We start from the raw sequence: 27,233 nt of genomic DNA, 5'->3' as shown, positions 1-27,233 counted from the left end.
TGAATTATTACCTTCATCACAGGTTGCTCCACCATGTCCTGGAGGACATTCACAAATGTTAGGTTTAATGCATTTTCCATGGTTTTTGCAATCAGGATGACATACAGCTGTATAAAATAAAGCTCATAGTTAGAAATATCAATTATCAATTAAATTAATTATGCAAACTAATGAATGTCATACCTACCAGTTTGGCAGTTAGAGCCAGTGTAACCAAGTTTACATTTGCATATGTTTGGGGCCACACACTCCCTCCCTTTTCCACATGGGTGTCTGCAAATGGCTGCAAAAATCAAGGACAAAAGGCTGAGCTATTGGCACAGTCTATACATGTTGCCCATAAACTTAGTCATAGTAAAAGTAAAATTCTTTTAAATTTGGAAAATTTGACCCTGTTACTAAACAATAACCACTACATTTATCCATGAAATTATTTTTCTCCTTATATTTGTTTTACTACTAGAATGACTGAGAAAAATGATTAATAGGGTAAGAAAGAAGAACCATATGGGTAATTCCTCCCAGAGCAAAACCTGATGTTAGAGATGGCTGCTAACCATAAATGGGATTACAGGCTTTTCCAGAGGGCAGTGTCGTGTCAGATACTAATCAGGCAAAAATGTTGATGAATGGGAAAGATAATCAGAATTTTGAAGATGCCAGGAACACGCCATAAGCTTATAGGTTTGTATTCCTAAGCTTCTATAGCTACCTGATAAATTCTAAATGCATGAGGTTGTTTTGTTTTATTTCTTAATAATAGTCTATATTATAAACATGTAAGTCATTAAGATTATTATTATCATTATTCCTACAGAAAAAACAAGCAAACAAACAAAACAACAAGAGTTCCTTTAGGGAATATTGAGAACAAAGGAATACTCCAACATGCTATTGTTTAAGTAAATCTCAAATAGATCAAAACAAAATAACAGTAACAAAAAAATAGCTTCTGTGTTGTCAAAGCCAAACATTTGATTTGCATCAGAGGAAACAATGCTGATAATTGTATAAAAAAAGTAAATACTTTTTTCAAAATTAATGTGATGCCCCGCTTGTTTTATTCTCAAGAGTTGGAAGAATTCTGGAGAAACCTAGTTTATGCAAATAAAACAAGTATGCCAGCATTAGTACTTTAAAGGGCTAATGCCCACTGTGAGCTGAAAAGAATCCAGGCCACAATGTTAGTCACATCTTTATTTCATCTCTTTAGTTGCTTAGTTTCAGGAAAGTTAGTTAGCCCTCTCAGGCTCTGCTTTCTTATCCATGTAGTCAGAAAAAATAACACCCAATTTGTGGGGTCCTTGTGGATTATGTGACAAACTTGATAAAAAATGTTCCCATTGAACCTGAAACACAGTAGGTACTCAATAAATATATTTATATTACATAGTTATAATTCTATGAAATATTTAATTTAAAAAATAACTCAGGAACTCCCCAAAATTAACGCCCATGTTAATTTTTGAAATGTGAAAAAGTATAGGCAAATAATAAATACATAAAATGAATAGAAATTAGTGAATTAAATGGAGGAAATAGAAATTAATAAATAATAGAAAACATATCTTTTTAAATACTTTAATGTGAACTAGAGAGTTTTCTCTGAATCTTCTGAAGAGTTTTCATACTACCTCTGCAACTGATTCCATCTCCGTAAAATCCAAAGGGACAGCGTCCACACTGGTAGTGACCATCTGTGGTTGGCACACAGGAAACCCCAGGAAAGCAAGGAGATTTAGCACAAGTTGATATTTTGGTCGACTTGGGCTTTTTTGGCAAAATAGTGATGGCAAACCCATTCTTATGCTGTGTGTAAGCTTGGGCAGACTTGTTAACTTGAGAATTATGTCTTCCTGCCTTTGTTTGGATGGTGCCCTGGGTAACATTTTCTTCGTCACGGGAATGGTTCATGTTAATGCCTATAGCACTATGGTTGTTCACAGGAACTTCTAACTCTCCCAAACTGAGATTTGTACTCAGATTATGATCCACATGTTTAAAACCTGGTATCTGATGAGAAATAGGCTTTGAATTATTCATTCGAGTTGTAACTGATTTTAATGGAAAGTACGAGGTGGTGTTGGTTTTGATAGTAGCTGGACTGTGGGTAGAACTTGTACCAGTTAGTAAATGCTCTGCTGATGGTGACTGAAAATTTATATCTAAACAAAAAGAGAGGGAGAGAGAAATGTTAAATAACAATATTTATTAATCTTCGCTCTTCCCACAGTATTGAATGTTGAGTAATTCATTCCTTCATTTAATACTTATTACATGTGTAGCACTATATTAAGAAATGTGTAGTGATGAGGAGTCGTCCCGTGACTCCTGCCTTCAAGAAACTTATAGTCTATTTGAATACACAGATAACACTAATGTTAAACAGTATAACAGTTAAAAGACAACAGCTAATGATTTTATGAAGAGTTAGAAAGAGTCAGCAAACATTCATGATCACTTAGTACACATTAGGCTTCAAAATAAAAAAAAGCCCTGGCCGGTGTGGCCCCATTGGTTGGGTGTCCTTCTGCAAAGCTGACAGTTGCCCAGTGCATCCAGGTCAGGGCACATGCCTGGGCTGTGGGTTTAGTACCTGGTTGGGGTGCTTATGAGAGGGGTTGATGTTCCTCTTTCACATCAATGTTTCACTCGCTCTTTCTCCCTCCCTTCCCCTTTTTCTAAAAAATAAGCACAGCTCCCTCCCTGAGAAACTCAGTGTTGTTAAGGCTACTAGAAAGGGGAGGACAGAAACTGAATGTTCATATGAAAATTAATTGATAAATTGTGTAAGTGCTTTTTTGTATGAGAGGAAAAGAACTGTGACTCTAATCATTTTACCAGCTTGACAAGATGCAATTTTTTTATCCCCTTCTTTATTGATTGCTCAAGTAGGAATTAAACATTTTTGTGTGTCTTGTTTTGAGGAGGGGGGTGTCATTTTTTTCTGCATTCAACAGTACTTTATTTTCCTTATCCAGTAATTTTTTTTAAACAATTTCTTTGATATGGAACAATCTAATTAATTGTACAGTATGGACAATTTTAAGTGGAGATTAGATGCGTTTCCCCTTAATACTTTCTACCATCAATTTACAGTTGTTGCATTTTTTTATGCTCAGCTTCTCATATCCAGTATGAAAACAGGGAAAACAAATCAAAAGCAGGAAAAAAATACCAAAACAACAATAAAAAATAATTCTTAACATAATTGACAAATAGAAACAAGATCAATGAAAGATTTTTAGTAATTTTGAGGACTTCATAAAACACAGAAAGCACAGGAGTTCAGACTAACAGAGAAACAGGAGTGTGCCAAATATAGGTAAAAAAAAAATAACACCAATGCGGCAATTAATCACAACACAAAGTGCAAGAGGCATCCTCGGGAAACCTGGTTAAAGATCCGAGAAAAGATGTGTCTGTCCTCCTCCCCATCCTTTGTACCTGAAGGACTGCTCCTTCCTGCTCCAACTGCTCTGTGTGAATCATCTTCATACAAGAGTTTTGGCGTTAGGATTGGAGGAGGAAGTGGAGAAGAAATGGAATTAATTCCAGATTACAAAATAATATAGTAGAAGAAATGAAGGAGTATACATATTATATTTGCAAATACACATTAGCAAAACACTTTGTTTTCTTTTGAAATTTAATATCTTAGGGTTCAGGTTAAAGTATGCATCAGAAATACTGAAAAATTACAATATAGAAGAATCGTGAGAGGGTATTTATCTTAGCAATATTAAAGTATATTATTAAGCCATACTAATAAAAATAAAGCATTATTGGCATAGACAGAGACAATTAGGTGATAAAAACATAATAGAAATCTCAGAAATATATCTTAAATTATATGTGAATTTAATATATAAAATATAGTATTTAAATTCAGTATGAAAGTTTGGCATATATAATTTTCTATTTTAAATATGGCTTATTGTAATAAATGATTATACATAACTGCTTACTTATCTGGAAGAAAAAAATATTGGGCCTCTAACTCACAACATAAATTCCAGATGTACTAAGAACTAAATGCAAAATATAAAATGATATAAAATAATAAATATTTATAAGAAAATTTAAAAGATTATATGCATAACTTAGAAGTTAGAAGGTACTTAAAATGTACACTATAAACAGAGCTGAAATAAAAGATGCCTCTATTTGACTACATAAAATGTCAATAGTTCTGTATAACAAGACAACATAGATCAAGGCAAGCCCCTGAAAATGAAGAAGGTAATTTTAAGAAAATGTAATATTAAAGTACTCCTGCAAATCAACAAAAAGTCAAACAAGAGTTATGAAGAGACAGTTAACTGAAAAGCAAGTCTAAATGATTATATATAAAAAAATATAGACAATCTCTCAGTGGGAAGGTACAATTAAACAACTTTGGAGATGAGAAAAGAGAGAAAGCTACATATATGAGGATAATTTTAAGTTAAACAAGAATACTTCATATGATTTTAAATCATATATGATATGATATTAAATCATATGAAGTATTCATAAGAATTTAAAATCTTAATGAGACACATGATTTTACAAAATATAAATGATTAAAATGACTGAAGAAGCAATAGAGTGAGTAGCTGATATAATAATTACAATAAAAAAATGAAAAATAATCTAAAATCACCTCCCAAAACAATCTCAGAACAGATGACCTGAATAGAAAAACTTTTACCAAATAATCAAGGAAAGAATATTTTACAAAACCATTGTAATGCACAGAAAGAGATGAAAAGTTTTATAAATATTCAATCAGAATGGCATAATCCTATAATAAATATTTATAAATGCACATAAAATGTAAATGAAATACTAGCAAATCAAATATACTACTGTGGTTATATAGTACTGTATCAGGATTAAATAGACTTGTATCTTTATTAAGATAGTTACATTACCTAATTACATGAATATATCAATAAAGAAAATAATATAAAATGTAAAAATGTAATTTGATACATAAAACATTCTAAATAAGTTAGTCTAAGGAAATGTTAACAAATTATAGCAAGTTAATAAATGATACTGAAAAAGCATTTGATAAAATTTAAAATCCACTCCTGATTTCAATCACTGACCAAGTATTATCAATTAGCTTCTTTAGTGTCTCGTTTCATTTGCTAGATCAGAATATCTTCATGTCTATATGTATTTATAATATTGTGTTAACTTCAGACTTAAATAGCTATTTACCCAGAAGTGGTCCATCCCCTGTACTGCTCTTAAATACTTTCTCAAATGTGAACCTTAATTCTGTTTCTCATGGTATCCTAGTGGTCTGGACACCAGCTACCTCTGTAACTTCCAATCATGTATCAGTTCCCCTTCCCCCATACTTCGGGTTTTTACCAAATTGCTCATTACGCAAGGTGTGCTGTGACATTTGTGTGTGTGAAGCCACTCTACCTTTGCTCCTGCTGTTTCCTCTGCTTAGAATGCCTGTCTCTTTCTGGATGAAATACAACAGATTTAGCTATAGTGACACTGTCTTTTGAAAACTCGTCATTATCCTTCCAGGTAGACATGATTCGCTGGGTAGTATTCCTACTAATCTCTCTAGGCATTCTATCAAAGACACAGAACACCACCATGACTGGTGTTGCTCAGTGGGTTGGGCATCCTGCAAACTGAAAGGCCATTCCCAGTCAGGGTCAGTGCCTGGACTGGGGGCCAGGTGCCTGGTTGGGGGCATGCAAGAGGCAACCCATTGATCAATCGATCAATGTTTCTCTTTCTCTCTTCCTCCCTCCCTTCCTCTCTCTCTAAAAATAGATAAACAAAATCTTTAAAAATGTTTTAAAAAATTTAAAGACAGAGAGCACCATGTTCAATTATGTGACTCCATGTCATATTCCCTGCTATTATACGCAGACTCAGAAAGAGGAAATATATACAGGGTGGGGCAAAAATAGGTTTACAGTTATTCATATGAAAAATAATACAATAATAAATAATAACAAGAATAAATTGTCTTTTGCATACTCACAACTGTAAACCTCTTTTTGCCCTATGCTTGTAATTTTGCATTCCCTGCATCTAACTTAAAGCATGACAGTTAATGCACATATATTCAATAAATGCATGACTAAAAGGGAGAATGAAACCCAGTGATTTAAATTAATTAAATTCAGCAAAAAACATTGTGTGGCAGAAAATAGAGACTTTACCATGACACATTTTTCCGTCACCATGAAATCCTTCAGGACATGAACCACAGCGATAGGAAGCAAAGGTATTGAAGCATTCTGTCCCCGGAAAGCACGGTCTGGAGTCACACTCATTAACATCCTCCTGGCAGTTTTTGCCTAAATGAAACACAGATTGAGAGTTCAAATTACTTAATTTGAAAGCCAATATAGGACCAATTCAGTGCTCATTATTTGAATTCTTTTACTTTTTATGTAGGTCCTCCTAACCCCCCAAAAACTGTCACATATTAAGTATACTGTTTTAAAAATTTACTATACAATGAAACATAAAGTTGTTAGATTCTATTTAACATTAAACCAGACCCTTCAATTACATAAGATCTTCCTATCAATAAGGAGACTTTAGAAGTCAATTAATATTGACTTCTTCAGGTAAAAATTTACCATGTTATAGTAGCAATTTGAACTTTGTTTAAAAACTTGGTGATTAAAAAAACAATTATAAGAATGGTTGTCAGCTTAGCTTAAGGACAATTTATTCAGTCCAGTTATTGCACTGGCTGTGAAATCCATGAAAATGTTACTATGTGCTAGGATAGTCAGTCTTTCCTCAATAAAACTTTTTGAGGTGAAGTGTTTCTCTTTGAAATTTTAGCAACTTCTTTAAATGAATAAATTCACAGTCATTAATGGATAGTAACTTCTATTATTGTAGAAATTCATGAAGCAATTGAATCATCATTTGAATTTTTCCAAATGATATAAGTTTATAAGTTTGTGGCATAATAGTCCAAAATGATAACATTGTTATTTTAAAAAGCTAAAGAGTATTTAAAAAAGCACCTAAATATCCTTCAAAAAAATATCAGCTCAACAACTTTGTATTCACTTATTTAATATTATATCTATTTAAATTAAAGAAAACATTAATATTAGTTTTTAGAAAGCCTTGGGAAGTTAAAGGTTGTCAGTTATATACTTATTTGGGGTTTCTGGAATCAGATATTTTAGGACAACTAATGAGTTAACAAGTATGTTAGCATTTCATTTGATTTTAACTCTTACTTTATACTGTGATATTTCTAAGTTAATAAATAAATAAAACCTCTCTTAAATGATAATTTTTATATTTCCCATGGCAATTTTTTCTTATTCTATATTATATTTCAATAGTGATACATTTTAATGTATTTGTACCTACCAGATAATGTTTAGAAAGCTACAAAACACAATGTAAAAGTAGAATATTTCTATCAAAATTATAAAAATGGGCAAAACTGTAAGAATGCATGAATAAGCAATTTACAATAAAAGGAGATATGGATAACAAATGTATTTGTGATGACTTTTACTAGAATTTTAAAATGTGTATAAAAATCTTTAGGATCATACATTTGCTTGAGTAACCTGTAGATGAAGGTTCCAAGGAGCTTTCTTTTTTTATTTGTTCATATACTAATTTGTTTATGAGGAACCCATACTTACCTTTGAGCTCAGGTGGACACTCACAGGAATAACTGTGGAAGCCACTAACACATCTCCCAAGTCCACAGGGGTTCGACTGGCACTGAGTGACATTCACTTCACAAAGACCGCCCTGGAAACCAGGTGAGCAGACACACAGGTATGCCCCACTTCCTAGAGGAGAGTTAATATCAGACACACATTTTCCACCATTCAAGCAATCACAAGACTTCACAGTCAACTGAAAAAGAAACAAGAAAAATAAGTGTTTCATTTGTAGTAAAGTCATCTTCAGTTTATGTCCCAGAAGTCATGATAGGAAGGTATGTTTGTATACAAGTAGGACCAGATCATGCATTTTTGTAAATAGGTGTATATTTAATATACAACAGTATTTAAAAATAGTTTAATAAGGCAATTATGCCCATTCTCAAGGGCATAGCCGAAATATGAATGCTAAAAACATTTTTTTAAATATTACATGATGATTGATTTCAGTAATGCAAGCAGGAAAAAAAATTTAAGATGAAAAGCAGTTAATCCTCAATCTAGAGAGCAAACAATCACTTGAGTACCATGGTCAACACAGCATAGTACATACTGCCCTTCACAACACTACTTCTGTTTGAAAGTGTGTCCCGTGTTTCAAATGAATACAGAGCACAAAAAACAATATTGGGAGCTAATGACTAATATGGTCTAAACAATCATCAAATGAGAAATATAACTCATAGTAATTATTTCAAATCTTATATTTACATTCTTGATTTATAATTCAACATCTAAAATTTCTTCACCTGAAGGAAGAAGGTATGATGACCCTGAGATGGAATTACCTTCCAAGAAGGGCTCCTTGTGGTTAATTGGGCTCAAATTCATGGCCAGAGCCTAGACGCCATTGTGGGTGGAGGTCTCTTGTGCACACTGTATTCCAGGGAAAAATTTATAGACTGACTTGCTAGCCTCTTGCTCTGTGTTCCTGCCATTTGAATTAACACTTAATAAGGGAGTTCCTGGAATCATCTTTCAATCAATGGGCTGAGACCTGACCTGTCCAATCAAAAGTGCATAGCTATATCCTCATTTGCATCTTTACTGACCAGTCAGAACAGCTGCAGAGTGAACAATCAGAATACACCATTCTGACCAAGTAGGACAGTGTTATTTGGACCAGTCAGACCGGGCATATTTTGATTCCTTATTGGCATTGAAATGAACCAATCAGGGACCAGAGTGAGAACTTTTTTATAAAAGTAAGCCTTCCCTTTGTTTTGACAAAGCACTTTCAGTTTCTTCTCAAGGCTGTCTTCCTGGTTTGCAAACTGTTTACTTGAATAGTTTCTCCTTTTACCACACTGCAGATTGGAACTCCTATTGGCATTAGATTGATGGCAGTGACCTTTTGTTGACAGGTATTATAGTTTAATCACAGATCTTTCTCAAAGATGGACATGAATGAGTTCTCTATCCTCATCATAGTTAAGTGTTGAAGAAAATGTTCTTCTAGGAGTCAGTAACTTAGATCTGTGACCTAGATTTGAGAATCTCTGTATGGTTTTAAATGTTTACAAAGACAGTCATAATTTTGGCAGATTAATTTTCCATGAGATGTTTAATAGTTTAGTTACTCTTCATGAATTAAGAGTATAAATTACATTTTAAATTAATAATAAATTTTAAAATTTGTTAATTAATTGAGTCTCATTTATGCAATTTTAAAGAATACCTCAATTGTGACTTTAGTTTCAGCATTGCAGTCATCACTAAGGTATAGAGTAAATGGCTGGGGAGTTTGTGACTCTGCTTTCCACTTAAGGAGTCCTGTAGAGGAAACACTTGCTCCTTCGGGACCAGAGTACATGGTGAAATGGATGTCAGAGCCTTCCGGATCAAAGGCCATGAGCTGGTACACAAAGTTTTCTCCATAAAATGTCTGTAATTTGTCTTGTTGTATTTGAATCACTGGAGGTTGGTTGTCTGTAACAGAGAAAATATTTATTTTTGTACCTGTGTAGCAAAGCAAGTGGAAAAATGTGATACAAAGAACCCACTGAGACAGACATTTTGATAAAGTTTGAACTCTTGAAATGTATATTACCCGTCTTCATTTTTTTTTAACATTCTGAATAAATTCAGTTCCATTCTTAGATGTAAAAGTAACTGACAGGTACCATCTTCAAGCTTTGCTATGACAGTTTGAAAACATTTTGAATATAGCATAACATACATTTTCATCACCCAGACAGATGGGATGTACCTTCTTCTTTTTCTGAGATTACTTAGTGTTGGCAATCTCACTGCTGGTTCTTTCCCACTGGCTCCCATTTGCTCTCAGTCCTTTCCAGCTTCACTTTCCCTCTTTCCACCTCCTTTTCTCTATTTCTCACTTCCTGTGCATGAGTGGATTATTCACTGGGCTCCCCTGAATTTCCCTGGCTGTTCATGCCTCCCCAGTTACAACAATTGGGAGTCATTTAGTCATCACCAATGCTCTGCTCCTCAGAAGTCCTTCAGTGGCTGAGCTCACACATTGGAATGGTAGCTATTTTAGGGGACAAGGAATGTGTTCTCTTTATGCTCATGGAAATATTTAAAACATAGTTTATATTGTCTTACACTGTTAAATGTTTCTCTTTCTTGTTCACCTGCTTAGTAGATAGAATAACCTCATTTCATTACACTGGGCACAGACACTTTGCTTGCATTAATGAAGCCTTGATGCCAAGACATTGTAGTTCTGGCTCCCATTCTGCCCTTGAATATATATCCTTATACAATTTACTGATTTTAATTTCCTCACCCTCAATATAAAGGGTTCGAAATAGATGATATTCACAGACCTGTCATATCTTTGAAATCTGTGAGTCTATAATGAACTAGTCATACCAAAGCCATTAAAAAAAAGACAGCAACTCAGAAGTTATATTATGTCTCCCCTTATTTCTTGCACTAAATTCGTTACCAAATTTTCATTGTCTTCCCATAATACCCCATGAACCTTGCAGCTGAACAATGAATCACATGACATATGGTCCACTACAGTAGTGAAATTTGCACATGCAATAACATATATACTGATATTACAAAGCACGTATAAATATAAGGTTGTAGGACCCCTGTACATAAAATTACATGGAGCCAGGGAGTAATTATATCTTGTGTCTTATGATGGTCTTTTGACTAAGAAAGAAGAATGTGAAGAATGCCAGTGTAGAATCACACAGCTGTGTTTAGGGAAGTGAAGAAATTATATAGTACATAACTATAATTTAGGGTATTTTGGGGCAGAACAAAGAATCCAGAAATTATTTGCCCAATATTATGTTCAGAGAGTCACAGAATAGTGAGGCTGGGAGGCACTTTATAGATTATCAAGTCCAGATAATCTTATTTAACAGGTGATAACTGCATGGCAATTGGAACTTAAATGTTTAACATTAAATGTCATGTCACAAAACTGAAAAGAGTTAACGCTAAGCACAGAATGGAAACCTTTGGTGTCAAAGGTGATCACCTTACACTAAACACACTGAGTTTTACTGATGAACATTTTTGTGTACTTAATGCTTGAGAGGTCATTTTGCTAGTAGTTATTTGACTTGCACAAATTGTGTGTAGCTAGATTAACTCTTCCCATTTCTTCATTAATATTTCACATTTGCTTTCCTTATCAAATATTAAAATAAAAGCCCATACCCTATTGTAATATAATCATTGAGATCACACAAAATAAAAACAATCTTATATATTCTTCTAGCAAAGTAATTTGTGCAGTTAGGAAAAAAAGTTAAATAAAATGTTCATCTTAAGCACATTTATGTAACTTGTGGTTTAAAAATCACTTAAAATATCTTGTACAGGAAATATTTAGATTAATAAAAAATAACTTACTTTCTAAAAATGACCAAGTAAATTTCGAAATTTTAGGTCTGCAAATCAAACAAGGTCTGGTAGGATTTTTATACCCATCAGTGTAGCAGAGTCCATCAATAATGCAAACATTTTCCTAATGGAAAAAAAAAATTTTAATTTTAAAAAGAACACTGATCAAAATACAGCAACAGTTAGATTTAGGAGAGTAAGCCATACAAAGAAGAATAGCAGAATATATATGGATGATTCCATTGATATATTTTAAATATTGATCAGGAAATATTTTTTCATATGCCCTAGTCATCATAATGCATGCTAGAAAACAATTAATTTCCTTTACGTGTTAATGCTTATGGAGGGAAGCATTAATTATGCATTAATATGGAGGGAATAAGAGAATGCATATAGTTATATCTATTATAACTATAACAGTGCAGAATTATAACATAGTTTATAAATAACATAGAAGAAGATCTCTTTTCTCTGTTGTCTTTTTTACTGCTAAACTCATGCTGGAAATTCTTTATTTATTAAAAAAATAAAACCAGATTTTTTTCCTCAGAACATCTTATAAAATCACATTCATTTATAGTTAGTTATCCTCTCTTCTTCTAGGAGCCCATTGTGTTCTATGAACACAGCAAAACTAGACAAAGCCTATAGCATAATTATCTACATATCACAGTGGATATTACACAAGATAGTGCAAAGAGATGCTGGCATGCACAGAAATAATATTAAATGTGGCAATAATTTTTAACCTTGGAAGAAGACCACATTCTGTTCAGCATAAAGTTAGCTCTCTTTAGAAAATCTCCTTGGACATGCCTCAGAATGTTGCACAAAAATAAGGACAAAATAGCCCAAGAGGATAAAAAAAACAAAAATAACATTTCAAAAGTATTTATTGTAGGATATGTGGAAATAAAATATTTGAGGGAAAATAGAAATCAAACAACTTCTCAAAAACAAACTTCTTATTGATATGATCAGATTGATAAGCTCAAGGAAAAAAATTAAATGTGAAATAATAATACTTTTAATTTCCATATACAAAAATAGTATTTGATCTGCTCCTTGGTTTTGAGAGCCAATGATATTAGATCCAAATATTAGATCCATGGTATCTGTTAAATCACCAATGGACATGGGAGAGACCTGTTGATCAACCCGGCAGACCAGATATAGATAAGAAGGTGTGGCTGTGAGGAGTTGGGTCGGGCTATGCTGTTCTTTAACCCCTCAGGTGGTGGGGATTTTCATGGTTCAATGGACTTAGTTGCCATACAAAATTCCTTGTAAAAGTGCAATTCTTATATACTTTTACAGACTCTACACAAATGCATGTCACTTGCCACAAAGATCATTAAGTAACCAGGAAGCACTATCTTACTGGAAAATTATTATTACTTTAAAAACAAGGTATGAAAGAGGGAAAATTCAATCTGAACCTCCTCTTTTGACGTTTTAGGAATAAACAATCTGCCACTTTAAAATGTTAAAGGTAGAAATTTCTCTCTTGCCATTTAAAACAAGTTATGAACAGAGTAACAATTTTAATTAATCTTGTATAAACCTGAGAAGGGATTTTCTGTATTAGTGTTTCTGATAGGAAAGTTTAAAAACTACATTATGGGAAATGAAAACACTTATGATGAAAAGTATGAAAACAAGTGAAAAGATACATACCTTTGTAGTGCATGAGTCCTTTCCATAGAGACCACAAACTTGACAAGTGCCATCATATATTGTCATTATTTTGGGATTACTGAACCTGTAACCATCATTAGATACCTGTAAGATAGTTCTGTAATAAGATAACTTATCTAAATGTAGCTTCTTAAATCATAAAATCTTAGTATATATTTACTTTAATTATAACTATGAGAATATTTTCTTTTTTACCTTTAACTGCCACTTTGCAATTGGTTTCTCACCCCTGGGATCCATGGTACCAGGTTGCTGACCGTCAGCAGGCAGTTGACAGTCAACAGTTCTGCTATTTCGAAAAACAGTTTGTGCAGAGATAGCTTCTCCAGGGACCCATTTACTGCTATTATACTGCAGGCATAATGAGAAAGTAATGAACCTCCTTGGAAATATTTTGCTAATCAAAATATAAATTGAAAAATACATACCTGGTATAATAGAATATATAACTAATAACAAAAATGACAGTGATAGTTTCAGAAAAATAAAAAATGTATACATCTTCTTTTGATGTAAACTGCTTTTAATCCCTCACACATTCCTTCAGTCCAAATCAAAGGAGTTACTAATATTGGCCATATATAATGGATCACTATGCAATGACTACTGTAGCAAGAGGAAGTACACTTGACTATGTAATGGACACAAAATGGACTGATTTTCTGACCACAAACTTGATCATGTCTCCTGAAAGTCCCTCACTTTCTACTTCACTTGAAACTGTCCATTTGATCCTCCACTGACTCGTTCCCACAGGACCCCTTTTTCTCTTATATGAGTCACCTCCCTAACTACACTTTATAGTTCCAGAGATGAACTTAAGCTGAGCCAATGCTTAGATTACTTGGAATATTTTTAAATTGTACGGGAGGGTGCTGGGCCAGTCCACCTCTGGTGGCCTGAGTAGCAAGATACAAACCTATGGAGCTGTTGGTGGCCGTGTTTTTCACTATGAGGAGAAAAGAGAAAAATGAAGCTCAGAAACAGAGAAAAGCAGAGCTGAGAAGACAGATACCTCACACACATACAAATGCACACATACTGAGTCTTGACAGTGTTCAAGTCCCAAGTTCAAGTTTTTCCCTGACAATTCAGCTATTCAGTACATCCTTGGTTCTGACAGAAACATATTGTTGTCAAGATAAACATCATTTTTGCTCAGATTAGCTCAAATGAATTTATGTAACTTGAAATTAAATAAATTCTAGCTAATTCACCTTATTTAATAATTCAATGGTACGTCTTGCTTAACCTACACATTAAGTATTATTTTTTTAGTATTGGAAATGCATTGTATCTAAAGAAGAAAAACCTGTACAATTTTCTGGGTACTGATAACTACATAGAAACCTAAAGGATTTATTTTAATCCCAAACTTTAGATTTAGACTTTAAAAAAATTTATGGCTGTAGAATGCATTTTAATCACTCAGAAATGGTCATAGAATTTGCTGATACTCCAATATTGTAGGTCAGTAGGGAAAGGCATGGAATGCAAGAACACACTAAACTGTGGCTAGTAGACACTATCTTGCTAAAGATTTGATCATTGAGAGTGGGTTTCAGTGCAAATTTCCATAATTAAGGGGGATATAGAGTCTGGCCTATCAGATATATCAGTAGTTTCCCTCTAGCAGAGGGGGATTGACAACAATGTCTTGGGGGTTGTCCGGATATTGACACTTAGATGGGTATAGGCTCTTTAGCTTTTGTGTGTTGAAATAAGACTCCAGCCAATGACTGGGAATACAGGGATTATTTCCACCCCTCTGTTTGGAGGAGCCTACCCAAAATAAGAACAAATAAGGTTTTCTTTCTTTTCTACTTATTAATATTTTGTGGATATTTGTGTGTGCTGGGGATAGGCTTATGAAAAGACATAATACAGGAAATGACAAATAAAACATTTTTATTATTGCTATAACCAAAATTTAAAAATAAAGGTATAATGACAGAGAAAGAAGACACTAAATCTAGCCAGCACAAAGAAGACTCCAAAAAGGAAACAGTACTTTTCTTCCTGAAAGTAAGAAATGGAGACTCCATGGACACTGAGAGCAGAAATGGAGAGTGTGACTCGGCGTGGCTGCAGGGACTAGCTAGCATGCGAAAGGACAGGGATGCATTGATCAACATGAGATGTTAGTGTGCGTGCAAGGAGGTCCATGCCTTCAAAAATAGTCAAGAGCCAGATCATGATGTGGCCTTCATTTCTAGGATAACAACTTGAATTTAACCCCTTAAATAATTTAAAATGAGATTCTGTAGAGGCCTGGCTGTTTTTCCAGGAGGGAATAAAGGAAATGATTGTGCGATTTAATCTTTAACCACAAAGTTATTTAAAATTACTACTGCAAAGGTAGAAAAAAGCATCTATAATATGCTACCCTTCATGTAAAAGAGAAGGGATGTATCTTATAGATGCTTTTTTTTGCCTTAGTATTGATACAAAAGAAAACAGTAAGACTGTACCAGAAGATAATAAGAATGGATACCTTCCAGGGATGGATCAGAATGGGATGGAATGAAAGGATGATGGAAAGGGGGAGGTAGGGATGAGAAGACAGGGACATTCTCTGTGTCCATATTTTGTATGACACCAATTCTTAGAACCATGATGAGGTTTTTCATACCTTCCAAGTAAGCAAATAACTAAAATCAGCTGGAGTGTGGAGGAAATTCAAGATGGAACTGGAGAGCATTATACTAAGTGAAATAAGCCAGGTGGTGAAAGACAAATACCATATGATTTCACCCAGAAGTGGAACCTAATCAACAAAACAAACAAGCAAGCAAAATATAACCAGAGACATTGAAATTAAGAACAAACTGACAGTAACGAGAGGGGAAGTGGGAGTGGATAATGTGGGGGAAAGGAGGAAGGGTTTTCAGGAACAAGTATAAAGGACACATGGACAAAACCAAAGGTGGGTAGGATCATGGGTGGGAAGTGTGGATGGCTGGGGTGGGGGGAAATGGAGACAACTGTACTTGAAGAACAATAAAAAAAGTGAAAAAAAAGGTGGAATACAAATGTTTAACAGTAAGCCCAACTGTATTACAAATGAAATACATAAACACAATGAACAGGGTGCAAAAGAAAATAGCTGATCTGTTTGTTTTTGACTAGTGAACATATATTTCTTTCTATAGCTCTGTATAGTCTGTTAGAGAATTCCAGAATGTAGTCTCTTTATCAGATGTTTGGAGGAGAGATGTGGTATGAGAATAGATATCACAGCAAATATGTCTAAAAGGAAGTACAAAGTGTACTTTCTAAAAGAATATAAACCTATAAAATTCTCTCTTGGCAAATCACTTAATAGTAGAGTGGTGCCATTTGATTTATTCTGCCAAGAAAAATAAAATGTCTGCTCGCCTGAGTGATATTCACTGAAGTGAATACATTTATATATACATTATATTACTATTGTGCCTTGTTATTTCATTGGCATTAAAATATTACATGACTCATTTAGAAAAATTACACCTATAAAGTCTTGAGATAACCATACTTCTTGAGTATAAATACTTGAAAAAAAGCACATACAAAACATTTTCTCCTGTAAATTTTCAGTCTCAGAATCCCATTTGACTTCATCAGTTTGGAGAAAAAGTAAAAACAGTGTTAAAATATGATTCACTGTTTTAAGTTTTCAGTAAATCATATTTTAGAAATTCAAAAAGCTTTCCTTAAAATAAAATTCCACTTGAATAAAGAAAAATAAAGCTATATGAAAATCATTAAAAATAAGATACAATTTGATATACCAATATTCAAACTGAGTGATCATGTCTGATTCTTGTAGCCTCAAAATTTATATTTTTCCAGTATGAAATTCACAGTAAGGGAAATATAAAGGTTGAGCACTTTGCAAATGGAATTGTTCCTACTTCTATATCCTATAATTAATGCAGGAACTCTTAAATTAAAACCATTCTTCATGTTTTTACATTTTAAGAAATAGAGAAGCTTACATATTAACCCTGATGTTCTTTCAATTTCTTAATATGAGTGAAATAGTGAGCCAATACCTCAATAAAAATTATATAGAATAGTTAAATAGAATTAACATATAAGGAAATTTAAAGGTTAAGCAACTTAATCATTTTCCTGTTTATATGTGGATATGATACTTAGGGATTGTGTTGATTATTGACACACCAAATTAATCCAAAATAAAATTAATCTGAATAACTCATAAACTTGTTTTTCAACTCTGTAATTAACATACCTGCAGTTTAGTGACTTCACATTTAAATGAAGGTGATTCTTTGAAGCCTCGACCGAAAACTCTCACCATCATACAGTTGTATTTTCGGACATTACAGAAGCCAGCATTCTCAAGCTCTATAATCTCAGGAGCCTTGTCTTTGGGAAATACAATAATAAAATAAGACATATTTTCTTTAATTTTAGATTAAAATTAATTACTTTCAAAGCCCAAATTTTTAAAAAAATGTAAAATAATATTTTAAAGTCTATTCCAAATATTACTCAGGACATTAATTAAACTATTTAATGTTAAGAGTGACCTGATATTTACAAAAGTGTTGTCTACCACCAAACCAATAAAAATATTATTACAGACTCTATCATTCCCTAAAATATACAAGTTTAATTAATGTTAATGTCAATGAAGGGCAAGAATTGAGAAATTACTATTACAATGGCCTATGTTTGGATTTTGCTATTTTGGTTTGTGCCATAGAGATGTGTTATAGGAAAAATACTTGTGTAATAAAATAGTGTAGTTAGCAATGTACTATATTGAAATTTTTAAATCCTTATTTTAAGCTTTAGAAAGAGTTATCAAAATTCATGTCTGCCCCTATTCTAGTATGGTTGATATTTTTGTGTATTATTGCTATTCTACACAATACCATAATCTTAGGGGTACCTCTCAACCCCCCAAAATTTCTTCTAGTAGTCAGAGTTAATTGACCTTCACATGGTTATATCTCTGTTCTTGGTAAGGTCACATATTATCTATACAAGCAGGATCTGGTTGTCAAAATAGATAAATGCAGTTAGGTGAAAGTAATTGAGTCTTTTGTCTAAGTACTGGCAAAATCTAAGCTCATATAACTTTACTAGCAATAGGATACAAAATTATAAGTTATGTGTACTCAGAATCCTAACCACATTCATAATTTTTAAAAATGTTAGCTTATTCTTTCATATATTCAACAAACAATTGCTGAGCAACTTCTATTTTTCTGGTATTATTCTAGGTATTGAGAATATAGCAATGAACAAAACAGTTCTTGCCCTCATGTAACTTATAATATGAGAAGACAAGAAATAAACAAGTGAAAAAATAAAGTACTACATTACATAAATCTATTAAAATTAAAGTATATTACATTCATATCTATGGAGAAAAAGTAAGTTAACTATATTAAAAGGGACAAAGACTATAAGGTTATGTTAGAAAATGTACTTCATTCTGAAGGACGATGAAAGGATTCTCTTGTAATTGGATGTTTGAACAAAGAGAAGGAAGTCAGTCATAGAGACATGTGGTGGAAGAATGGTTCAGTCAGAGGTATCCGTAAGTACGTAGGTCCTGAGGTAGGAGCAGGCTTGGCCTCTGGAAATGAGCAAATGTCCATTGGACAGCAGTGAGCTACAGGGAGAACTGTAGATGATTTCCATGAGAGAGGAACCTCAGATTATTGTACGTTCTTCTAGGCTGTAGTTGAGACTATGGCTTTTACTTGGAAGGAGATGGAGAGCCATTAGTGGGAATTATGCAGAGGGGTAATAGGGTCTGATATACATTTCAAAGGAACCCCTTTAGCTGCTGAATAGCATCAATATTGAGAAAATCTGTAATAATCCAGGTGGGAGATAAGGGTGGTTTGGATTAAATTTATAACAGGAAAAGAGATACAATATTTTTGAAGCTAGAGATGGATTTGCTAATGAATTTGTTAATGGATTAACTCATGGATTTGCAGATGGATTACACATCAGGTATGAGAGAAAATAGTCAAAATGACTACAAAAATTTTGTTAAAGATTTTATTGATTTATTTTTAGAGAGGGAAGGGAGGGAGATAGAGAGAGAGAGAGAGAGAAACATCACTGTACGGTTGCTGGGGGTTATAGCCTGCAACCCAGGCATGTACCGTGGCTGGGGATCGAACCTGCGACACTTTGGTTCGCAGCCTGAGTTCAATCCACTGAGCTATGCCAGCCAGGGCAACTACAAATTTTTAATGTGAACAATTAGGGAAATAAATTTTGCATTTAGTGAGATAGGCAGTTCTGCAGTTGGGAAAGCACAGAGTGGTGGGGGTAGGAGGAAAATCAGGAGTTATTGGTTTACTGGATAATGGAATCAAATTGATTCCAAAAATTTCTTTTGCTAATATTTTGAGAGAAAATAGTTCCACATAGATGGGTTAGAGAAAAAATTGAACAAATTAGTATAATTAGCAAAACATTATAAATGCAGTGTTTAAAAATACTAAATTTGAGTTCTAGAAAAACTTATTCTCTGCTAGTACTGCTAGTAGAGGGCCCAGCTGTGTGCCAAGCCCAAGGTCAAGGGAACCCCACATTTTCAAGGAACAGCACAGAGGCCCAACTGGGGGAATGGAATGAGTGAGGACGATAAGAGTAAGGAAGAGTTTTGACAGACATTGTGTGTGAGATGACATTGTGCCTTAGAGGCTATCTTATAAGTGCTTCTGCTTTTACTCTGAATAAGATGTGACACTTTTGGAAAATTATTAATGTATTAGTTAATATAACTTGTTTCCTCCCCTATATTATCTGAACAACTCTGCTAAAAGAACAAAGATATTTTCATAATCATGTATATTCCCAACATTGCAGCTGGAGAGTATCACTTACCGTGTGAGCCACTGCAGTCGTAGGAACTAAAGCCTGGGGAACATAGGCATCCCCACTGCATACACTGCCCATTGCCACTGCATAAATTGGGGCACTTCAGTACCAAGACGATGTCTTCGATTGATTTGGCATATTCTTCTGTGTCATAGTTCCCCGCTTCCAAAATCCTCCTTTCACATTCATTTTCTAGAAGGGCCACACCTGCTTCTGCCCAGGTAAGGTCATCTTTTAGGAGGACATCCTTAACACACATATCTATAATGCTGTCTAGTCTCTTGCCAAGAAAGGCGAGACAGTGCCTTCCTAAGCTGGAGTTGGCTAGAGTCTGCTGACATAGGGCCAAGGTGCTGTATTCCGTCAAGCCGGAGGGTGTGGGCCACGTGGGGACAAACTCTTGCTGGACATCCTCGGTATGGTCCTCAGGGAAAAAATAAGTAAAGTCTTCTAGGTCCCTCTGGCTGAGACTTTGGAAAGCGAACAAAGGAAGAAACTCATATAAACTGTGCCGTTCCGATCTGTTTGTTTGGCGCCGCCCTGTTTCTCGGCTGTGGCTAGCCCAGTCTCGCGTGCGTGTCCCATTGCCCAAAGCTTTTGGTGCGTCTTGTTTCTCATTCTCAGGATATAGTTGAAAATTGAAGCCCAGTTGGGTTAGGTTCTTGTGCTTTTTTTCTTGAGAGAAACTCCAATTATTTTCTTCTTGAGATGTATGCTTTATTCCTTGGACAATAGCTTCTGAATTAATATATTTAGAGGTGACATCTAGTACTGGTATCAAGGAAGAAAATTTAACGTGTGTGAAGTCTCTGCAATCTGAACCAATGTCGGACTGAGAAACAGCGACCAGAAGAGTAGAAGATGGATACAATGAGGTGCTGTCCGCGGAGCAGCTGCAGTAGGGTCGTTTTCCAGGGGATGGCAGAGGAATCTGCATTGTGTCAAACATGCTTTTTCCTGGCAAAATCCTTGAAGACGGAAAACAGAAAAGAACAGTAATTTGGACAAAAACATTTTTTCCCAGTGAGGTGTTGCAAAAAAAGCAGAGTGCTGAGTCACCACTCATCTTACTTCAAATATTAATACAATAACCAGTGAGAATAATTTACTTTCTTACCTCCATTCATTAATAAAAGCAACACAATTATTAAAAGTTTGATCAATTTTGATTCCACTTTTGTCATGGAAGTCATTTTCTGGGTCTTCATCAAAGGTGCCACAAAGTCCCAAGGTGCTTCTGTAATCTGAACTAGGGGCTCTGACTGTTAAACTCATGCCCCATTCACTAAGATCGGCACGGATAAATGCTCCGGAAGAAAACCAGATCTGGAACAGAGAAATAAGTCGTTTAAAATAATATTCAATATAGATTAAGAAAAAAACTACTGCCCTGGCTGGCATAGCTCAGTGGATTGAGCATGGGCTGCGAACCAGGCATGGCAGGTTCGATTCCCAGTCAGGGCACATGCCTAGGTTGCAGGCCATGGCCCCCAGCAACCACACATTGATGTTTATCTTTCTCTCCCCCTCTTCCCTCTCTAAAAATAAATAAATAAAATTTTTTTAAAAAATAGAAAAAAACTACTATTGAAGAATATGAAACAATTTTATTTATTCCCTTAATATAAAAGAAAAATGAGCCCCTGGCTGGTGTAGCTCAGTGGATTGAGCACGGGCTGTGAACCAAAGCATCGCAGGTTCAATTCCCAGTCAGGGCACATGCCTGGGTTGCAGGCCATAGCCCCAGCAACCACACATTGATGTTTCTCTCTCTCTCTCTCTATCTCTCTCTCTCTCTCTCTCCCTCTGTTCCCTCTCTAAAAATAAATAAATAAAATCTTAAAAAAAAGAAAAATGAAATGCTGATTTTTCCTTATACTATACACTTTTCCTTCTAATGCTATATGCCAAAATAATGGCTTTTTGCATTTTACTGACTTGAAATTTCATCTCCACATTGATCCTTTTATTTAGACATTTTGTTTGCACTTCTGTCTTTAAATATGCAAACTAAAGTGAGGCATTTTATACAATTACAACAGCTATAAATGTTGAGAATAATATTTACCATGTAATGTCTCTGATAGTAATTATTTGATATTGACCTAGACTGCTGAGTAATTGATTTACACATATAAATGTAATTCCAGAAGGGTACATATTCCTAATCAGCATTCTCTTGCTGCCAATATACAAGAGAATCACAAGCCAAATTATAACCAGGATGTTGCTCAGGGAGTTGGGATTGTGAGCAGGGGAGTTGTTGAATCATCCTAATGGGCTGTGTCATCTAACTGTGATCCTCCTCTCAGGAGTGTCGCACTCCCAGATCAGGGACTTGGATACATGCATTGAGAACCTCTCTCACCAAAAAATCATGTGTGTCTGTTCTTCCAATTCTACTTCCTCTTTTAATTTTTTTAGATTTAAAAATTGCATTTTCTTCTTTTTAGAAAAAATGGTGTTCATTACAGAAAATCATTTTAAAAGCAATCAAATTTCATATTACTACTCAATCTGAGGTAGCTAATGTTAGGATCTTGGTGCAAATTCTTTGAACACTTCTCCTGTATGTCATTGATTTCTTTTCCTGTCAATAAATACACAGGTCCTCCAAAATTTTCATGACTACAAAATGTTCTGTTATAGGACATCACTATATTTAGGGTTTTGGTTAAACTCTTTTATTCATCCTTTATTAACTTTCCTTTCTTAAGAAAAGAGATGCAATGCACATCACTGGGGTTCTGCACATCCTTAATTATTTTATTGTAAGTTTTCAGAAGTAACATTTCCTTAAAAATGACATGCATAGTTTCCATTTATATATAGGTGTATATACATATATATACCTACATATATACATATATACATACATACACACACATATATATGAGACGAGATCTGTCCAGAAAGTATCCAGCAATACAATATGAGAAATAGAGACATTTATTGAAGAAGATACAAGATACCAGAAACATTGTACATAGGACAATGTTGCCTCAGTCCTCTTCAGAGTAGGCACCGTGGGACCTCACACAGTTCTTCCAATCGCTCTGTTGTATTTTCCTGAATCTCAGCAATAGTCTGAAATCTCTTCCCTTTTAAAGGTGATTTTAGTTTTGGGAAAAGCCAGAAGTTGCAGGGTGCCAAATCTGAGCTGTGCGGGGCTGAGTCACCTCGGTGACTTAATGTTTCACCAAAAACTCTGCATAAGATGTGATATGTGAGCAGGCATATTGCCTGTGATGAAGCTGCCAGTCACCAGTTGGCCATAACTGCAGCCTTCTGAATCATCAGAATAGTTTCCATGGAGGAATGTTCAAGCTTAATGCAAAATTTGATGCAGATCCATTGATCTACTCACTCAGTCATTTCTAATGAGACGGCCACACAGTACACATGTTCATTCAATGACATCTGCTGCCCTCACTGACTAGTACAGTGAAGTCATTGTTCATGGATGTGCATTCCAGTCCACTCTCCTTGGCTACCAGGTTACAGTGATGTCACGAAAACCACTCTTGTTATATTAACAATGGTTGGAATTTTTCCAGACACACCTCATATATATATATATATATATATATACATACATATACACGTACATACACACACATACTTTTTTTCTTGGAAAGGCTATACTAGTTACTCTTGCCAATATTGTATGGTAAATGTATGATCTGCATTTCTTTCATTACTAATGAAGTTGAAATTTTTATATTTTTGGTTATTTATACTTTTGGACATTCTTATCAATTTTATTTCTTTTATGAATTGCTTGTTTATATTACTTGCTCATTACAATTGGAGAGCTGATTATACATTAGTTATGAATAAGTGTTTTCTGTATTAACTGTGTTTTTTATATGTAGCAAATATTTTCCCAGCTTTTGATTTATAGTTTGGTTTTTGATGATGGAATTCAAATATATAAAGTTGTGCTAAAAATTCTTGCTCACCACAATGTTATAAAAACATTCCCCTTCATTCACCTACTGCTTTCAGTTCAATTAAAATTTTATTTACCTGGAATTTACTTTGTTGGAAGCTGAAGGGAAGATGACTTTAAAATATAAATAGTTAGCTCACAGATATGAAATATCATTTAAAAAATAATTACTGGGTAATCTTCAATATTCTTGTTTTTCTAATGTCTTCCATGTGTCTACCAGCCTATTCCTCAGGCAGAACCATCTGTATTCACTTTGAAAACTGACTAGCTGTTTCTGAATATTTATTTTAATTATATATTTGATCTTTAGTATATCATTTATCAGGCAGTCTCAAAAATAATCTTTATGACTAATCCACACAATTATATTGAAGTCTTAAATAGGAAAGTTTAGATTTGACAAAGTTTTAACTATGGTGTCTATTTGTGTGTGGTCAGTGGTAAAGTATTTTACTCCTTCTAAGTTAAGTGTTAATCTAAATGTTATTTCCTTGGGAAAAAATCCTAATATTGAAAATGATAATTTTTAATATAATAGAGATGAAAAGTTCAGGATAAATCTAAAATATGTAGAGACAAAGAAAATTTTATTTTAATAATAATCATACAGCCCTGGCTGGTGTGGCTCAACACATTGAGCACCAGCTTGTAACTCAAAGGGTCGCTAGTTCAATTCTTGGTCAGGTCACATGCCTGGGTTGTGGGTTAGGTTCCCAGTCAAGGGCGTGAGAGGCAACCACACATTGTTATTTCTCTTCCTTTCTTTCTCCTTCCCTTCCCCCCTCTCTAAAAATAAATAAATAAATAAATAAAATCTTTTAAAAATAATAATAACAGTCATACATACTGTGACTTTTCTTCCTAGGTAAGATTCACTTATTTTGACATTGCTGGTTTCATCTTGGCTCTTTACAAATAAATATGGCTGTGATTCACGCAGCTGACCTCCACACATATCGAGAGTAATTACATCACCTTCTTCTTTGGCAACAAACCCACAGTTACACGACACAGGATAATGAAGGCTTCCACAGTTCCACTGACGTACATGGACTTCAAAATCACGTGACATACTCTTATAAAGCACAAACGTTCCAGTCTTGAAATTATCATATACCCTATCATTAACAAAAGTCAATTTCATTAAGAATTGGTATAAAATGTCACAACAGTATGTTACAAACCAAAATGTGTGTTAAATTTATTTATATGCATTCAATACACTTCCCTGCAAGAACTAAAAATCTGTATTTCTGATAAGTTTATATATCATGAGCATTTTTTTGTAGAGCACTGAAGGAAGTATGTAGTGATAGCCACCTAAATCTCTCCATGATTCTGCTACCCTTTCAACAATTCTCTCAACTCCTGCTTCCAGCTTTCTCTTTCCACCTCGCTCTCATTTCTTTCATAATACCTATCTTTCTCAGATATACTATATATTTATTTATTAACTGTGCATATCTACTTCACCTTTACAAAGGTAAGTTCCATGAGGGTAGAGTATGTTTGTCTCATCACTGCCATACCTCCCAGCATTTAGAACATGGCTTGTCACTTAGTGGTTGCACAATTAATCTTGATGGATTATAATATATTAAATTAGTCACCATTATACTTCCATGAGGTTTTTCCTCTGAAACATCTAAGTTTTAAATTATAACCACAAAGGGTTCTTGCATGTGGAATCTGTTCCTATAAACTTTTCGCACTTGTTCAAACTTTGTGAGTATCGTTTGTTATCGGAGGGCATCTGCGTCTGTGTGCTAATATTGAATAATTTTACTGACAATGGTCACATTATAATTTTGTAAAAGAATAAATTACCTTGCATCATGAAGGAAATTTTGACTCAAGAATGATGTGTTCATATCATTTTCTTTAGGGACATTTTAAAGTCATAAATTCCCCAGAATAGTATAACTGAATTAAATCCTTCTATGCAGATATTATTAGTAAGATCACTTGTATTTCTTTTCAGTCATTTGTCCATTTTACTTTAAGTTCCAGAGGCAAATATCCATAATCCAGGTATCCATAATTTACAATAGGTTTTCCCCTGAGTATCCTTGCCATGAATTAGAAGTGATTAGATCTTTAAATAATTATAATGTGTTAGTTTAACCATCTTGCCTCAAACCTTAAAGATTATTTCAGTATCACATAGAAATGCAATATATTATATATATCTAGAGAAAGTAATTTAATCATTATTAAAAATAAATGGCAAAAGTAAAATGAGTGTCTGTATTTGTAAGAATCCTCATTTTTATAAATTTAGCCTCACTGCTAATCCATATATTCACTAAAAAATAGATTTTAAAGAAAAAATATTCCACACACCTAAATTAGTATTTTGAAACAATGCAGTAATGTTCATAAATGCCTTCCTTTTAATCTTTCAGTGAATTGGACTAAGAGATAATAACATACAATGATTTTTTAAAAAGAAAACAACAAAATGTAAAGAAACACAAACTATTAAAAGAAAAAATCTTTGAGGAAATTACCTGCCATCAAATGTAATTATATGTGGGTCAGTGAATGAATAGCAGTAGGCAGTTGGGACATCCTTTACTCTGATCTTAAAAGTAAAAATATTTTCTGTAAATATTATCATTAATTGCTATTTAGTAATATCCATTAAATTGCTTAGTGATCTCAGTATGTTCTTAATTAATTCTTTTTATCAGAGTTACTGAAAATAAAATTTTAAAATTGAAATATTTAAAAAATTTGAAATGTAAAGTTTTCAAGATACAATGATAAAATATACATATTTTTAAAGCTTAAGTTATAAAGGTATTTTTTTTTATTTGTTGACCTGAATGCTGCCTGGAATGTAGCTGTTCCACAGGAAATCCTCGCTAACTACAGGTTCCACCGTAACGTCTGTGACTCTGTCTCCATCTTGAAGAAAATCCGTTACAGCGGTGTAGTGCACAAGAGCACGGCTGCAGGTCCCGTTAGCACAGGGTGATGTCTGATGAAGGTCCACATGACAGGAAGACAGTGCCAGATTCAAGCCTAGTTGTGCTTCACCTATGTTATAACAAAAAATACATGGAGGATTTTCCTGACAAAATATACCAACCAAAGCATGTGATCAGTTGATTAAGATGAAACATTAAATTGAGAGATTTTTCTTAAGTTTTCTTAAAATAATGCAGTTGTGATTTTTGTCTAAATAAAAGCAGAGCTGTTGA

At 34.0% G+C, this 27,233-nt stretch overlaps 1 protein-coding gene across 1 annotated transcript in view; it reads right to left on the bottom strand.

The window, feature by feature from the left end:
* Positions 1–27,233, bottom strand: part of VWDE (von Willebrand factor D and EGF domains) — a 64,075-nt gene that overhangs the window by 13,299 nt on the left and 23,543 nt on the right. The window contains 15 exon segments of the mRNA XM_045827252.1: positions 12–107; positions 188–283; positions 1,635–2,165; positions 6,186–6,323; positions 7,653–7,872; positions 9,358–9,608; positions 11,523–11,637; positions 13,194–13,298; positions 13,410–13,565; positions 17,449–17,585; positions 20,079–21,040; positions 21,190–21,398; positions 24,875–25,145; positions 26,538–26,611; positions 26,852–27,069. Of these exon segments, the coding sequence (XP_045683208.1) occupies positions 12–107; positions 188–283; positions 1,635–2,165; positions 6,186–6,323; positions 7,653–7,872; positions 9,358–9,608; positions 11,523–11,637; positions 13,194–13,298; positions 13,410–13,565; positions 17,449–17,585; positions 20,079–21,040; positions 21,190–21,398; positions 24,875–25,145; positions 26,538–26,611; positions 26,852–27,069 (3,579 nt within the window).

Source organism: Phyllostomus hastatus, unplaced genomic scaffold, assembly GCF_019186645.2.
Source record: "Phyllostomus hastatus isolate PE091 unplaced genomic scaffold, TTU_PhHast_1.1 phas_scaffold_78, whole genome shotgun sequence".
Lineage (NCBI taxonomy): Eukaryota > Metazoa > Chordata > Mammalia > Chiroptera > Phyllostomidae > Phyllostomus > Phyllostomus hastatus.
Note: the sequence above shows the minus strand (reverse complement) of the source record. Positions and strands in the feature narration are given on the sequence as shown.